General features: G+C 34.1%; 1 protein-coding gene across 1 annotated transcript; it reads left to right on the forward strand.

Annotated features, from left to right (window-relative positions):
• The first annotated feature begins 642 nt into the window (after positions 1-642).
• gnl3l (G protein nucleolar 3 like) lies at positions 643-11604 on the forward strand. Its single transcript, NM_001002875.1, is given in 15 exon segments — positions 643-750; positions 852-892; positions 2338-2445; positions 2566-2682; positions 5130-5213; positions 5317-5452; positions 5540-5643; positions 5773-5917; positions 8202-8289; positions 8391-8568; positions 8644-8786; positions 9693-9829; positions 9910-10073; positions 11049-11220; positions 11392-11604. Coding segments are annotated over 15 exon segments (1698 nt in total). The 5' UTR covers positions 643-737; the 3' UTR covers positions 11460-11604.
• Positions 11605-13373: the final 1769 nt, after the last annotated feature.

Raw genomic sequence — 13373 nt, forward strand, 5'->3', positions numbered from 1 at the left:
ACAGCCCTAGGACCTGTATAGTTTTTAGTGGATTTTTCAAATTTCATAGTACTTTAATCAACCAAAAAAAAAAAAAAAAGACTGCAAATGCAGTGATAACATGGTTGGAAAACCATACAGTATTTTACGTAACTGTTTTTAATTAAACTATCACTCAAATTTAAAGTCAGCTTTATTATCAATTCAACTACATGCACAGCCTCGGTGCATAAGAGTAATAATAAAATTAATACAAAAAGTGGGATTTTAAAATAAAATTACAATAAATACAATTACATATATAATCTAAAACAATAAGTAAAAATAAAAATACTTGAGGGCACATGGCAAGGAGTGCAAACCAGAGTTGTGCAGGTGCAAAACGGTATATAGTGTAAAAAGTACAGTATAATATAAAAAAATATATAGTGCAAAACGCTTGAAAGTGTGATAAATATGATAACTTGCTGGCCATACAAATAGTTTTAGTTTAGTTAAAAAAACAACTATTATTTAGATCAGGAATTCAGATTGAGATTCAGATGAAAACGTGTACGGGTTAAGTCTTGTATTGACGATGTAACATCGAAATTCATGATTTACATTTGACAAGATTTACTTTTAACCTACAGTCTATGGAACTCACCGTGCTGGTTTCAACCGTCCAATACTGTCGACTTTTATTTTGAAAGCCCGTCGTGTGTCGAAGTCTTCACACACACTAGCACTTTAAAGCATTTAACGTTACACGTGCAGTCATGTCCAAAGCAAGTGAGTAACATATCTCTCACACTTTCTATTTAAAGCGAGCGTTAAAAAGATCTGTTGACACAAATGATTTTACTTATTAATATACGTTCACTATGTTACAGAGCAAAAGCGAGCGAAACGCCTGGGATTTTGTGGTAAAAAGGTGCGTGACATAGCCTTCATGCTAACTTACTGACGCATCAACGTTGCGCCTATTTGTATTGAAAATATTGTACTGTAGAAAAGTTATAGAACTAGAAACTGTAACGTTACCAGTCAAATGTTAGGGCATTTTCATATGTTGTTGTTAATGCAGCAATGCCTGATAATTTTTTTTTCCTTAAAAAGTTGACATTTTTGCAGTTATAACGTTACGCCTTATTTTCAAATTTAATTGTGAGATATAAATACTGCATTTTAGTGACCTTTAAGCACTATTTTTTACTTTATTAGCTTGTCGGGTGGTCATCATAACCACACTTTTTAATGTTGCAAAAATATTTTCTAAAGGAATAGAATCAAGAAATATATATAAAAAGATTTATTCATGTTATATATATATATATATATATATATATATATATATATATATATATATATATATATATATACACACACACACACACACACATACATACATACATACATATATATGTATATATATATATATGTATATACACACACACACATTGTATCATATATATATAATTTATAATTTTAATATATATTAATATATAATATATATTTTATATATGTATTTAATTAAGATTATTGCATTATATATTCTTAAAAAAAAATAGAATTTTTTTTTAAATAAAAACTGTAGCCTATTGTCTTTTTTTTAACCAAATAACAAACTGGCCAGCACATTCACATCTTAAGTCTGAATTTGGTAATTAAAAAAAAAAAAAAAAAATATATATATATATATATATATATATATATATATATATATATATATATATAAATATATTATTTATTTGGTGTAGGTGTTTGTTTCTCTTTGTTGAGTTTCTTCATGAGTTTTTTGTTTGGCTCAAACTTGCTAAGGCTGTGCCGGAGCATACACATGCGCTTAACGCAGAAGTTTAAATCAGCCTTAAGAAGAAAATAAATACTTTTTTTAGATTTTTGTTTCAAGGTCGTCTAAACTAGTGCTCCAAAACAGTGACAACATTTGCATTAAGAAGAAATAAACACCCAAAGCTTGCAGTTTGTCACATTCACCTAAATGGATCAATAATTTTTTTTTTAAGTCACCTCATACTTTAATTTCTAATGAAATCTGACCAATAAACAGCTCTCTACTATCTGACATGTCCCGCCCCGTTAAAGAAGCTATTACTATATGTGCAGTGATTGGCAGAGCTGTGATTACAAACAAAACTATTGACTATTTTTTTTCCCCACCCCATCATGTGTTCATTCAGTGTCCCAATGTTTGACTGACATTTTGTTTAGTGTTTTGTTTATTGTTCACACCTTAGTTTTTGTTTGTTCTTTATTTCTTATTGCAGTTTTTATCTAAGAGCTACCAAACATATTTCGTTGTACGATACTAGAATAAATAAAATCATGCTGATTGTCGTCTGTTTCTCTTCCCTGAAGCCTAAAGATGGAACTCAGTCTCATGGAGGGAAGAAGGATCCTGGAGTACCGAATGTGCGCAGCTTCAAAGAACATAGTCAGAGACAAGCTGAACTACGAAAACAGAGGGTGAGGAACAAACCTGAATATGTTGCTGTTTCTCACATCTAAATAACATGATTTTATGTATTTATCATGAGTTGAAGACTTATATGAAATTTATTGATGTGTGAACACTACTTTTTTTAGTTGGAGGAGCAACAGGAGAGGCAGAGGCTGTCAAGAGAGAAAGAGATGATGAAGAGAAGAAGTCTGGACAGTTACCAGAAAGACATACAGTTACGACAGAGAGAGTTCGAACAGAGGGTTGGTGTCTGTCATGTTTTTCTAAAGACAAAGTGTTAGAAAAAAAGATGCTTTGTTTTAAAATGTTATTGCTACCATTCAACAATTTGGTGTCCAATAAATGTCTTATGTTAAAATTCAATGGCCTACTTATATGCACACAGACTTTTAATTTTCAGCCAGGCAGGCCATTGGCTTCCGGTAAACTGTCTTTCTGTTACAAAAATGTCACAATTAAGGAGATAATTTACTTTAAAAATCAGCGATCTTCACTGTCTGTTTGATGTATACGATATGAAGTGGGTGTCCGACTGGACAAGAAGCGCTGCATTAATTTTATTTCCCCCCGCCTTGTCTTTAAAACATGTTTATTTTACCCCAGTATTTTCAATGGAATTTCTGCGCTAACCTGTTGCTACTGACCGCACTAGAGGTTACACAATATTTCATCTCGTTTTACGATTGAACACAAAATCAGTGTTTAAGTCTATTTAACACATTGTATTATAATTACAATACAGCATCGTTGCTGTAAAAACAACCTTGTGAAATTGAAAATAGCCACATTAAGCTTTCACCGGACGTTTATAATAGGCTTTAAATCTTTAGCTGTGCAGTGAACCCATTATGCTTTATTTTGTATCCATTTTTTTAGAGGATTTAAGGATTTTAAATTATTTAATTATTAATGCTGTAATTCTAATTCATTTATGACCTGTTAACTGCTTTTTAAGTACAGGTCTGAAGATGAAATTCCATAAACGGTGAATACTTTGGTCTCTTTTCAAAGAAGACATTCAGATTATTGCTAAAGTGGAAAAATGTTAAAGTTAAAGATGTTATATTGCTTTGAAATCTGAAAATAATATTTTCAAATATATTGTGAAGTAGGGCTAAACAATATATAATTTGAGCATTGATATCGCAGTGTGTGTCTGAAATAGTCAAATTGCAGGATTAGATTATTAAATAATGTTAGGGCTGCTTGATTATGGGAAAAATCATAATCACGATTATTTTGGTCACAATTGTAATCATGATTATTATTTGTTTTATTTCAGCTTGAATAAAAGCAGGTTTGAATATTTTGAAACCTATTTTAATAGCTCAATATTATTAGCCCCTTTAAGCAATATAAATGTTTGATTGTCTGCATAAGAAACTACTGTTATACAATGACTTGTCTATTTACCCTGATTAAGCCTTTGAATGTCACTTTAAGCTGAATACTAGTATCTTGAAAAACACCTAGTAAAATATAATGTGCTGTCATCAAAGCAAAGATAAACGAAATGAGTTATTAGAAATGAGTTATTAAATATGTTATGTTTAAACTGTGCTTTAAGCATCTTCCCTGTATTTTTGATTTTACTATTGATTAATGATAAAAACAGTCGGCAGCAGCAGGAATACCGCACGGTGTCACTTTAAGAATAGTGCGGCTCTGATATGGTTTCTCTTTCACGTGTCTTTTGATTCTCAACTTGTTAGTTTATTACACAAATGAGGGCTAATATGAATAATCACTAAACACAGCGCTCTGACACAAATTTGCATGTATTTGACCATTAAAGCGCTCACATTAGGATCGCATTAGATGTGTGTGTGCTCTGCTGTCCGAGGCGAAGCGCGGGGCTCGCGCAAACACACACACACGCTACCTGTCCGAGGCTAAGCGCGGCGCGCACACACACAACAGCACGTGTTCTTTTGCGCTTTTAAAAATATGAATGATGCGCATCCCATGCTGCAAAAGTTACATTACAGCTCATGCTTTTAGTCATTTTCACGTGGAACTGAGCTTTGCAAAGGCAGAGTTTTCACACGTGTACAACTGGAAAGGGGGCGGTACGTGATGGAATAATCGTTTATCTCGATTAATGGTTTTTCATAATCGTTAAAAGCCAAAATCGAATTTGAAATCGGATTTTCGATTAATTGCACAGCCCTAAATAATGTTATTAAATATTATTTATATATTATTGTCTAAAATAATTTATGTAATGATGACCATGTTATTTTTCGTTTGATTGTTACATTTTTTTTATTTGAATACTGTTAGAATCCACAGACCTTAAATCACTGTTTAATTAACTGAAGCACTGCATAAAAAAGATTTCAACACCCTAGTTGAATTAATTTAATGATGTTTTTTTCAAATAAAGCTATTCAAATAATCTGCTTAAATTATATTCACATCGCAATGAATATCGCAGCAAAACAAAATGTTGCAATCTGATTTTTCCAATATTGTGCAGTCCTACTATGAAGTGATCTTTTTTAAATAGTCATTGCATTCTGAAACCAAATCTAAATTAGTTGTTCAAATGTAAAAAAATATATTTTATTTATAATAGTCTTTTTGTATTTTAACATTTTGAATGCTTTTTTGATATTTGACTGATTACAAGTGCAAACTATGGAAGAGTTGCACCCCTTTCTTAACTCTGTTGTTTCAATGAATGCAGGAAATCCAGATGCAAAATCTGGAGAAGCATGTCAACTTTGAGACTGAGAACTCAAGAAAAGCATACTGTAGAGAATTTAAAAAGGTACCGTCTCCTGTACTTGCCTGTAATATTAACATATTATACATTTCCTTGAACATAGCAGCATAGTGATGACACTTTATTGCGTTTGTCTCTCCTATAACAGGTAATAGAGGCTGCAGATGTTATTCTAGAGGTTCTGGATGCCAGAGACCCTTTAGGCTGCCGCTGTCCACAGGTTGAACAGGCTGTTGTCCAAAGTGGAACCAACAAAAAAATTGTACTTGTTCTAAATAAAATTGGTAAGAGAGACCTTAATATATTACTGTGCTCAGTTTATGAAGTTTAAACTGCAACGCTAAGGACATTTTGATTTTGTAAACCTTTAGACTTGGTGTCCAAGGATATTGTGGAAAAATGGATCAAGTATCTTCGCAATGAGTTTCCTACCGTGGCTTTCAAATCCTCCACTCAGCAGCAGAACAAAAATTTGGTGAGTGCTACAGTACTGTTGGATTTCAATATCAGAGTAATTATTCATTAATTTATTTATTTTTTTGGTAATTGGAGTCTTAAATGTGTAGGGTTTTAGTAAGGTTTTTCTGTTGTGTGACGTTCACAGAAACGCAGTCGTGTGCCTGTGACTCAGGCTACTCAAGAGCTTCTGGAAAGCAGTGCATGCGTCGGAGCAGATTGCTTAATGAAATTATTAGGAAACTACTGCCGGAACCAAGATATAAAAACTGCCATTACTGTAGGAGTGGTTGGTAAGCTTTTACTGTACATTAAATGCTTATGAGCTCATGATGTTTACTTCTTATTATTTTAGTTTGTTTTTGGAGTTTGTTCTTTTAATGTTAAAAGTTTTCAGCAACACTAGTTTAAGTACCATTTTCCGCTATTAACTGCTGGCTTATTATCTGCCTATTATTAAGATATTGGCTGATTAGTAGTACTTCTGAAGTATGATCTTAATCTGCATCCCTAATTCTACCCAATACCAAAACCCAACTACTACCTTATGATCAGTTTTCACTGAGTGGTACGGGTTGGTATGGGTCACCTTTATCAAGCTTGGATTTCCACTGCCAAAAGGGTACCAAAGGTCGGCCGTGGCTTGTTATTTTATGTATATATTATTATGGTCTATGTGTAATGTCTCGGCTGTGTATTTAGAATTGGCGCTTTCTTTGTTTTCATTCTCTGTAAACCAATAGCATTTATCTGTGCGTCTTGCTCTGCCTTTTGGTACCCTTTTGTTGAGCTAGGTACCCTTCCAAAGGGGTACCAAAAAGTGGTACGGTACTGTTCGCTTTTTGTTACCTTTTTACAGTGGAAACGGTATAAAAGCGTGCAGTACCGTACCTTTCAGTAAAAAAACGGGCCATTAATTAAAATATTAATAAGCAGCAAGTTTGTGTTTATGTAGCTAAAAGGCTTAGTTAACCCCTTAGTGTTTTTGGATTCCTGTAACTTAAAGGGTCATTAAACCCCCTACTTTCGGTTCAGGTCTACCTCAGAATTTTTTCAAAAGATGCATGATAATGGGCGTTGAGCTCAGTGAGCAAAGGGCAGCAGTGGGCGTGGCCAGCAGGGGAGAGGGAGGGGAGCGAACAACTGTTGTCAGTTAGAGAGACAAACCGTGAGGAGACGCATGAGTTTATAGTTTACAAAGTTAAAATACAAAGAAATAAACAGTAATTTAATGCCCTGCTACATTTGTTATTGGTAATTTCATATACAGATAACCACAATTTATATCATTATAAAATAATCATGTTCATATAAACACTATAAATGAGGACTTTTCCCTCAATCCTCATGTCTGAATCATAGGTCTGAATGCAGACTCAGTGCAGCAGGTCTTTTTCCCTGTCTATTTTAACCATTAGCCCTGTTGGTAATCTAGAGGATTTAGGCAAACACAGCAGCACGGCGATGTGTCTAAATGTGAAAAAACTCCTGATAAAAGACAAATGTCCGCCATTCTCCAATTCTCGTATTTCTCTCCTGACAAAAATGCATGCTGCACACAAACAGCTTTGCTGTATCGGCCCTGACAGCATTGCGGGGAAAAACATGCAACAAACCCTGTGAATCATGGATTCAAACACATACAACCCTTCATGAACAGCTAAATACTGCATGCTGTGGGTCCTTGTCTCACATTTTGGCACTGGCAGGTCTGTCTTGCCTTCGGAAAGCATGTGCAGTCATAAATAATTAAGAAGCCGGCTCTTCTCATAGGATAAGAAAAGTCAGCTATGAATAATAATGAGAAAACGACACGTCATCACTCCACTAGCAGATTCACGCCACTTCACCAATTTTGATCCCGCTCCAATATTCATTTTAAACCCGGAAGCTGAAATTAGCTGACAACAGCTCAAAATTATCCCGTTTTCCTCACAATTAAAGCTAACAGGTGCTAACATTGTCTTAACTAAAGCTCAACACACACAAATCTTCTAAAATCTCAAAAAAAGTAAGGGTTTTGTGACTCTTTAATGCTAAAGGAGTAATAGTTTGTTATTGTTGATGGTAGGAATCGTACCATAAAATAAAGGCAGGCCAACTTTTCTTTTGTCTTTTGCACAAAAACTAATATTAATGTACTGAAAAGCTTATTTATTTTGTTATTTTCTACATCGATCTATAATTTGTCCCACTGACTGAAATATATATATATATATATATATATATATATATATATATATATATATATATATATATATATATATATATATATATATATATAAGGCTACTGGCATATCAGTAAATGACGGCTGTTTTGATTGGCTAATGTCATTTGGGAAGGGTTTTGACCTTATTGTTCATTTTAAACCATCATTCATAAATAAAGTGTAAATTAATGCATAAATTAAATAAATCGATTCCGATACTGAGATCCTGCACACAGATACTGTACAGTGAACTCTTTAAAGAAGACTTATCAAAACAAAAGGATTTAAATTATTCCAAAGACTGAAAAGTGCAAATAAGCCAAAATCATGCATCTTTTTGCAAATCACATGACTGTAACTCTTTCAGGTTTTCCGAATGTGGGGAAAAGCAGTTTAATTAACAGCTTAAAGCGTGCTCGGGCATGTAATGTTGGAGCAACGCCTGGAGTAACAAAGTATGTTCACGACCTTTAGTGATATTTTCTATAAATTATAAGTAGTCCCTTCTAAGCAAACTTCTAATCTTAAAGAGGTCTAATCTTAAAATCACTCTCAGGTGTTTACAGGAGGTCCATCTAGACAAACACATCAAACTTTTAGATTGTCCTGGTATCGTCATGGCCACTTCAACCAGTGATGCTGCCATGATCCTACGCAACTGTGTGAAGATCGAACAGCTAGTCGACCCATTGCCAGCTGTTGAAGCCATATTGAGGCGCTGCAATAAAATGCAGGTAGCGACTTGTAAAGTTTTATTAATTGAGTCTTAAACAGTATTGCACAATGTTCAACTCAGTTTTCATGTGTAGATTATAGATCATTATGGAATCCCAGACTTCCAGACGGCACACGAGTTCCTGGCCTTACTTGCCCGACGTCAAGGCAAGCTGAGGAAAGGAGGACTTCCAGACTCTGACAAAGCTGCCAAGAGCGTTCTCATGGATTGGACAGGGTGAGGTTATAGTCCTAACATCAGTTACCCATCAACACTCTACACTGTGAATAATGGCTGTAATATCAAAAGTAAAAAAATCTGTAACCCTTCTAACAGTTTCCTTAATATATAGAGTAAATAACTTTAAATTGAACATTCCAAAATTCCCTATATGACATTATTATGGTAGTTTTTTAATTTTCCTCCTCGGATGTCTACATTGCTACATCTAATTTTATAATTTACATTTTATTAGACAGTGTTAAACTTTTAAATTGTTAATTGAATTATTTAAATTTCATGTGTGTTTAACTTACCTTGAGGGTGTTTAATAAATGTTTGAGTAACAATGAACACCCTCTACAATATAAGTATGTTTCCCTGCTTGTAGAAAATCAGTTTGTAATGAGTTTTGTTACGGCACATGTCCACTGAAGCGCTGCAGATATGCTAGCCATGTTCTAAACGCAATCAGCTGAGTGCTTCTCCAACTTTCAAAGCATTTCAAAAGCACAGAGCCATAAAACACTGCCTGGCTACGCAGTTGGCGTTTTAAAAATGTGGCACCCTGGATGTACTTTATACCACTTAATACATTGCTACAAAAAATAAAAACAGGACAACTTTGTCCTGAACTTTAATTCTTTAATCCCAAAGCTAACAGAAATTAAAACGGCTGAATGAAGCATACACCAACCTGTGCAATATTTAGTCACAAGGTTGCGTCAAATGCAAAGCTGACAGAAATGAAACTGGCTGAATGGAGCATAAACTAACCTATGTATTATATATCCACAAGATGGTACCAAACAGTCAAAAATAGACAGGCAAGCAGATAAATATGGATGGGAATGAATGTATGACGGTCTAGGTGATTTGAAGTTGTCTGTATTTAAAGTGGACATTTTTCCCTGTCTTTTTCAGGGGTCGCATTAGTTACTTCACACATCCTCCTGAAACGCACACATTACCCACTCATGTCAGTGCTGAGATTGTAGCTGAGATGGGCAAAGCGTTTGACTGGGATGAACTGGAGAAGGGCAATCTAGAGGCTTTGGCTGGTAACTGATCTCTGTACTATCACTAAAATAAAAAATAGCTAAATTATACCTTTCTGATAATATATGTTTGTACAATTTAGAGTGCGGCACGTCTGATGTACAGATGGGATTCTGCATGGCTACCTCTGGATTGACACAAGGAGGTCAAGGGGAAGATCTGGCAGAATTGCAGATGGATGAACCATTAGATGACCCTGAACTTCAAGACAAAGTTGAATTAATGGATGCAGATGAGGATCCAGAGGTAGAGCAATTAAACAGTTCTATTCTTAATCCAAAATCACTTTTATTGACCTACATTTAAAGGGATAGTTCATCCAAAAATAAATAGTTTTTCACTATTTGCTCCCCCTCAAGAAGTTATGAACCTTTCAGTCTTCTGTTGAACACACGAATGAAGGTTGACATTTATAGTAAGAAGAAAAATGAGTATGAAGTCAATGGCTATTGGTTTTCAACCAGAATTTTCATTTTTGGGAGAAATATCATTTGAATGAATTCTTGTGCTGTGCAGTAGGATAGTGATTTTGTTTAAAAAGCGCATCAATTCATCATAAAACTAGCCCATATGTTGGCAGGGGTTTAATGCATATATCAGGTTGTGTTTTTGTAAATATTTATTAATTGAAAATGATAGCTGCAACTGCATGTTGTTGACAACTTTTTGGCTGATCTCGAAGTGTGACGCATGTCATAAGATGCATTCATAGTGAAGGCTGTGGTAAGAGTAGATGAATGAGGATAACGTTATACAGTAATGCCAAGCCTACAGTTTTTCTTGTTCATAGTCATCTTCTGTGGTAAACATTGTGTGGTAAGTAGTTGTCTTGTAGCTGCCGCTACAAATGCGTCTTATGTTATACTTTAAGTTGAATTTGGTTTTAGGAAGAAATTTTCATTTTTATATTTGAGTTTATAATTTTAACACCACAATTTTAATTTGTTTACTACAGCGCATTGATCCACTTCATAAGACATGCGTTACCCCTGCATATAATATAACCCATATGTCAGCATATAGGTTATATTTTATAATGAGTTGGTGCACTTTTGGAAACTTAAAAACAAACAGCATTATACAGCATTAATGAGCCAGGATAAAATGCCAAACTACTCAGAAGAAAGTCATTTTTACCTAGGATAGTTTGAGATTAAATTATGGGGTAATTTTTATTATTGGGTGAACTTTTCTGTTAAGATTCTAATCTTTTCTATAAAGTTTGGACCGATGACCGTTGAGCTCAAAGTTTCCAAGACAAAGAGTGGTGTTGTCGAAGCTGTCGGACCAAAGCCTGTGGATCTAAAGGACATTCTGGATATTGATCCACTCCTGCAAGGCCAGGCTCTTCAGGCAGCCAACAAAAAGAGGAAGAAGCAGCAAAAGAGAGCTGGTAAGACACAGTTTCTTCTTTCTGTCTTTGGTTATTGTACTTTGAATAAATTAAATGCATGATTAGGTGCAACTTGAGTTTTGAGCAGCTTATTTTGAATGTGTTATAAGCCAGACACACTGCTCTGAAACTATGCATCATAACACTACTGCTTTCTTCTTTTTTTTATAGATAAACTCGGCACCAAACTTTCAGATTCTCTCACGGCAGCTTTGAATTTTTCCTTCTCTGACAGCTGATGTGTTGAGCATTAAGTCAGGACGCTCAGAGAAGTTTATTCTGATTTCATCTGTGGTCGAAAAAACATCACCGTTTTGTATATTTAAATGATCTTCAATTTAAAGTATGCAAATAAATTATATTTTCTCTGAGGAGAATGACTTCACTAGACCTTTGTGCTTATATATTGATTTCCTTTCCACTCAAGAATCACCTGTGGGTTTCCTTTTACAGTGTAGCTTTCCCAAATTCATAGTATTGGTTTCTTGGTTCTGAAATTGAAAACAGTTTAAGTAATTTGCTTGTGTTTGTGCACATTTATAAGGCTAGTCCTAACTGTATGATTAGTTAGGAATAAATCTTTTAAAAGCTTTGATTTTACATTTTCCTCTGTATGGTTGAAAGATATTCAAGATATTTTGATCTCTCTGCATATGGACAATACAAACATGGTGTATTTACCCACAGACACTTGCCTCCACACCCCGCTGAGTGAAAATACGGGAAAGCTTGTTTTTCTACAACCCTTCACCCACTCTCCTGTCAGCTCAACTCTGCTCTCTCAGGAAGATCATATCATCAGACAAATGTTTTGGGTTCTTTAAGCATTCACTTTAATTCATTAATCAATGAATATTATTAACAAAACCATCTTGTATTGAGTTGGAATATAGAAGTTTAGAATTTGAAAGTAAAAATAGCCTCGTGAGCTGAAAAGTCTAAATACACTGTAAACCCTCAGCCACCAGTCATTGGACCAACTTCAAAAATCAAAATCACTCCAAAATTAAGATAATTTCTAATATTTTATGACTGTATAGGTATTTTATGTTCTGATGAGCAGTAAAGAGAGCAACTCTAATCAACTTTTGACAAGTGATGATACTTTTATGAATGTACATCATACATTCATTCATTTTCTTTTCGGCTTAGTCCCTTTATTAATCAGGGGTCGCCACAGCGTAATAAACCACCAACTTATCCAGCACATGTTTTACGCAGCGGATGCTCTTCCAGCTGCAACCAATCTCTGGGAAACATCCACACACACTCATTCACTACAGACAATTTAGCCCACCCAATTCACCTGTACCGCATGTCTTTGGACTGTGGGGAAAACCGGAGCACCTGGAGGAAACCCACGCTATCGCAGGGAGAACATGCTAACTCTACACAGAAACGCCAACTGACCCAGCCGAGGCTCGAACGAGTGCTGTTAGACGACAGCACTACCTACTGCGCCACCACATCACCTGAATGTACATTATCTTACTTTAAAATTAATACAATTTTTATAATAAATTTGTAAACCTTGAGCTTTTTAAATTAAATTCAAAATGCAATAAAAGCAGTAATATTTTAAATACATCTATTAATATATTTTAAAATAGATGCTGGTATTTTTGACTTTGTATTATATATTCCAGAAAACTAAAATGTGTCATTGTTTACACACAAGTAAGCAAGAAAAAAGTTTTCTGCGCTGATAATAGAATAAAATATAGATGAAGTATAAAATAATGTAAAATTCAGGTTTTAATCTCAGGAATATGTTAAATTTATTTATTATTATTATTATTACTACTATTATTAAGGTATTGCAATATTACTATTTTGCTGTAATGCGGTCTAGTGAGCAGAAGGTCAAATTTATGTATTCAGTAATTTGTCATATTTCTTTTTACCTTAACTAAAACTGAAATTAATTCATTAAAAAAAGTAAAGACTGAAGTTTGATTTTGAATCACTTTATTACCAAGCGTGTCATAAATAATTATGTAATATTTGAGGTAAATTAATACATTTTAAGTTATTTATATTTTATTTTAATTGTTTATTTAATACAGTTTAATAACTATTAAATAGTCAACAAAAAAACAAAAGATTGATGGACACATGCTGATGAATGTGATGGGTAGTGTGCGTGTGTGTGT

Source organism: Danio rerio, chromosome 11, assembly GCF_052040795.2.
Source record: "Danio rerio strain M-AB ecotype USA chromosome 11, GRCz13ab, whole genome shotgun sequence".
Classification (NCBI taxonomy): Eukaryota; Metazoa; Chordata; class Actinopteri; order Cypriniformes; family Danionidae; genus Danio; species Danio rerio.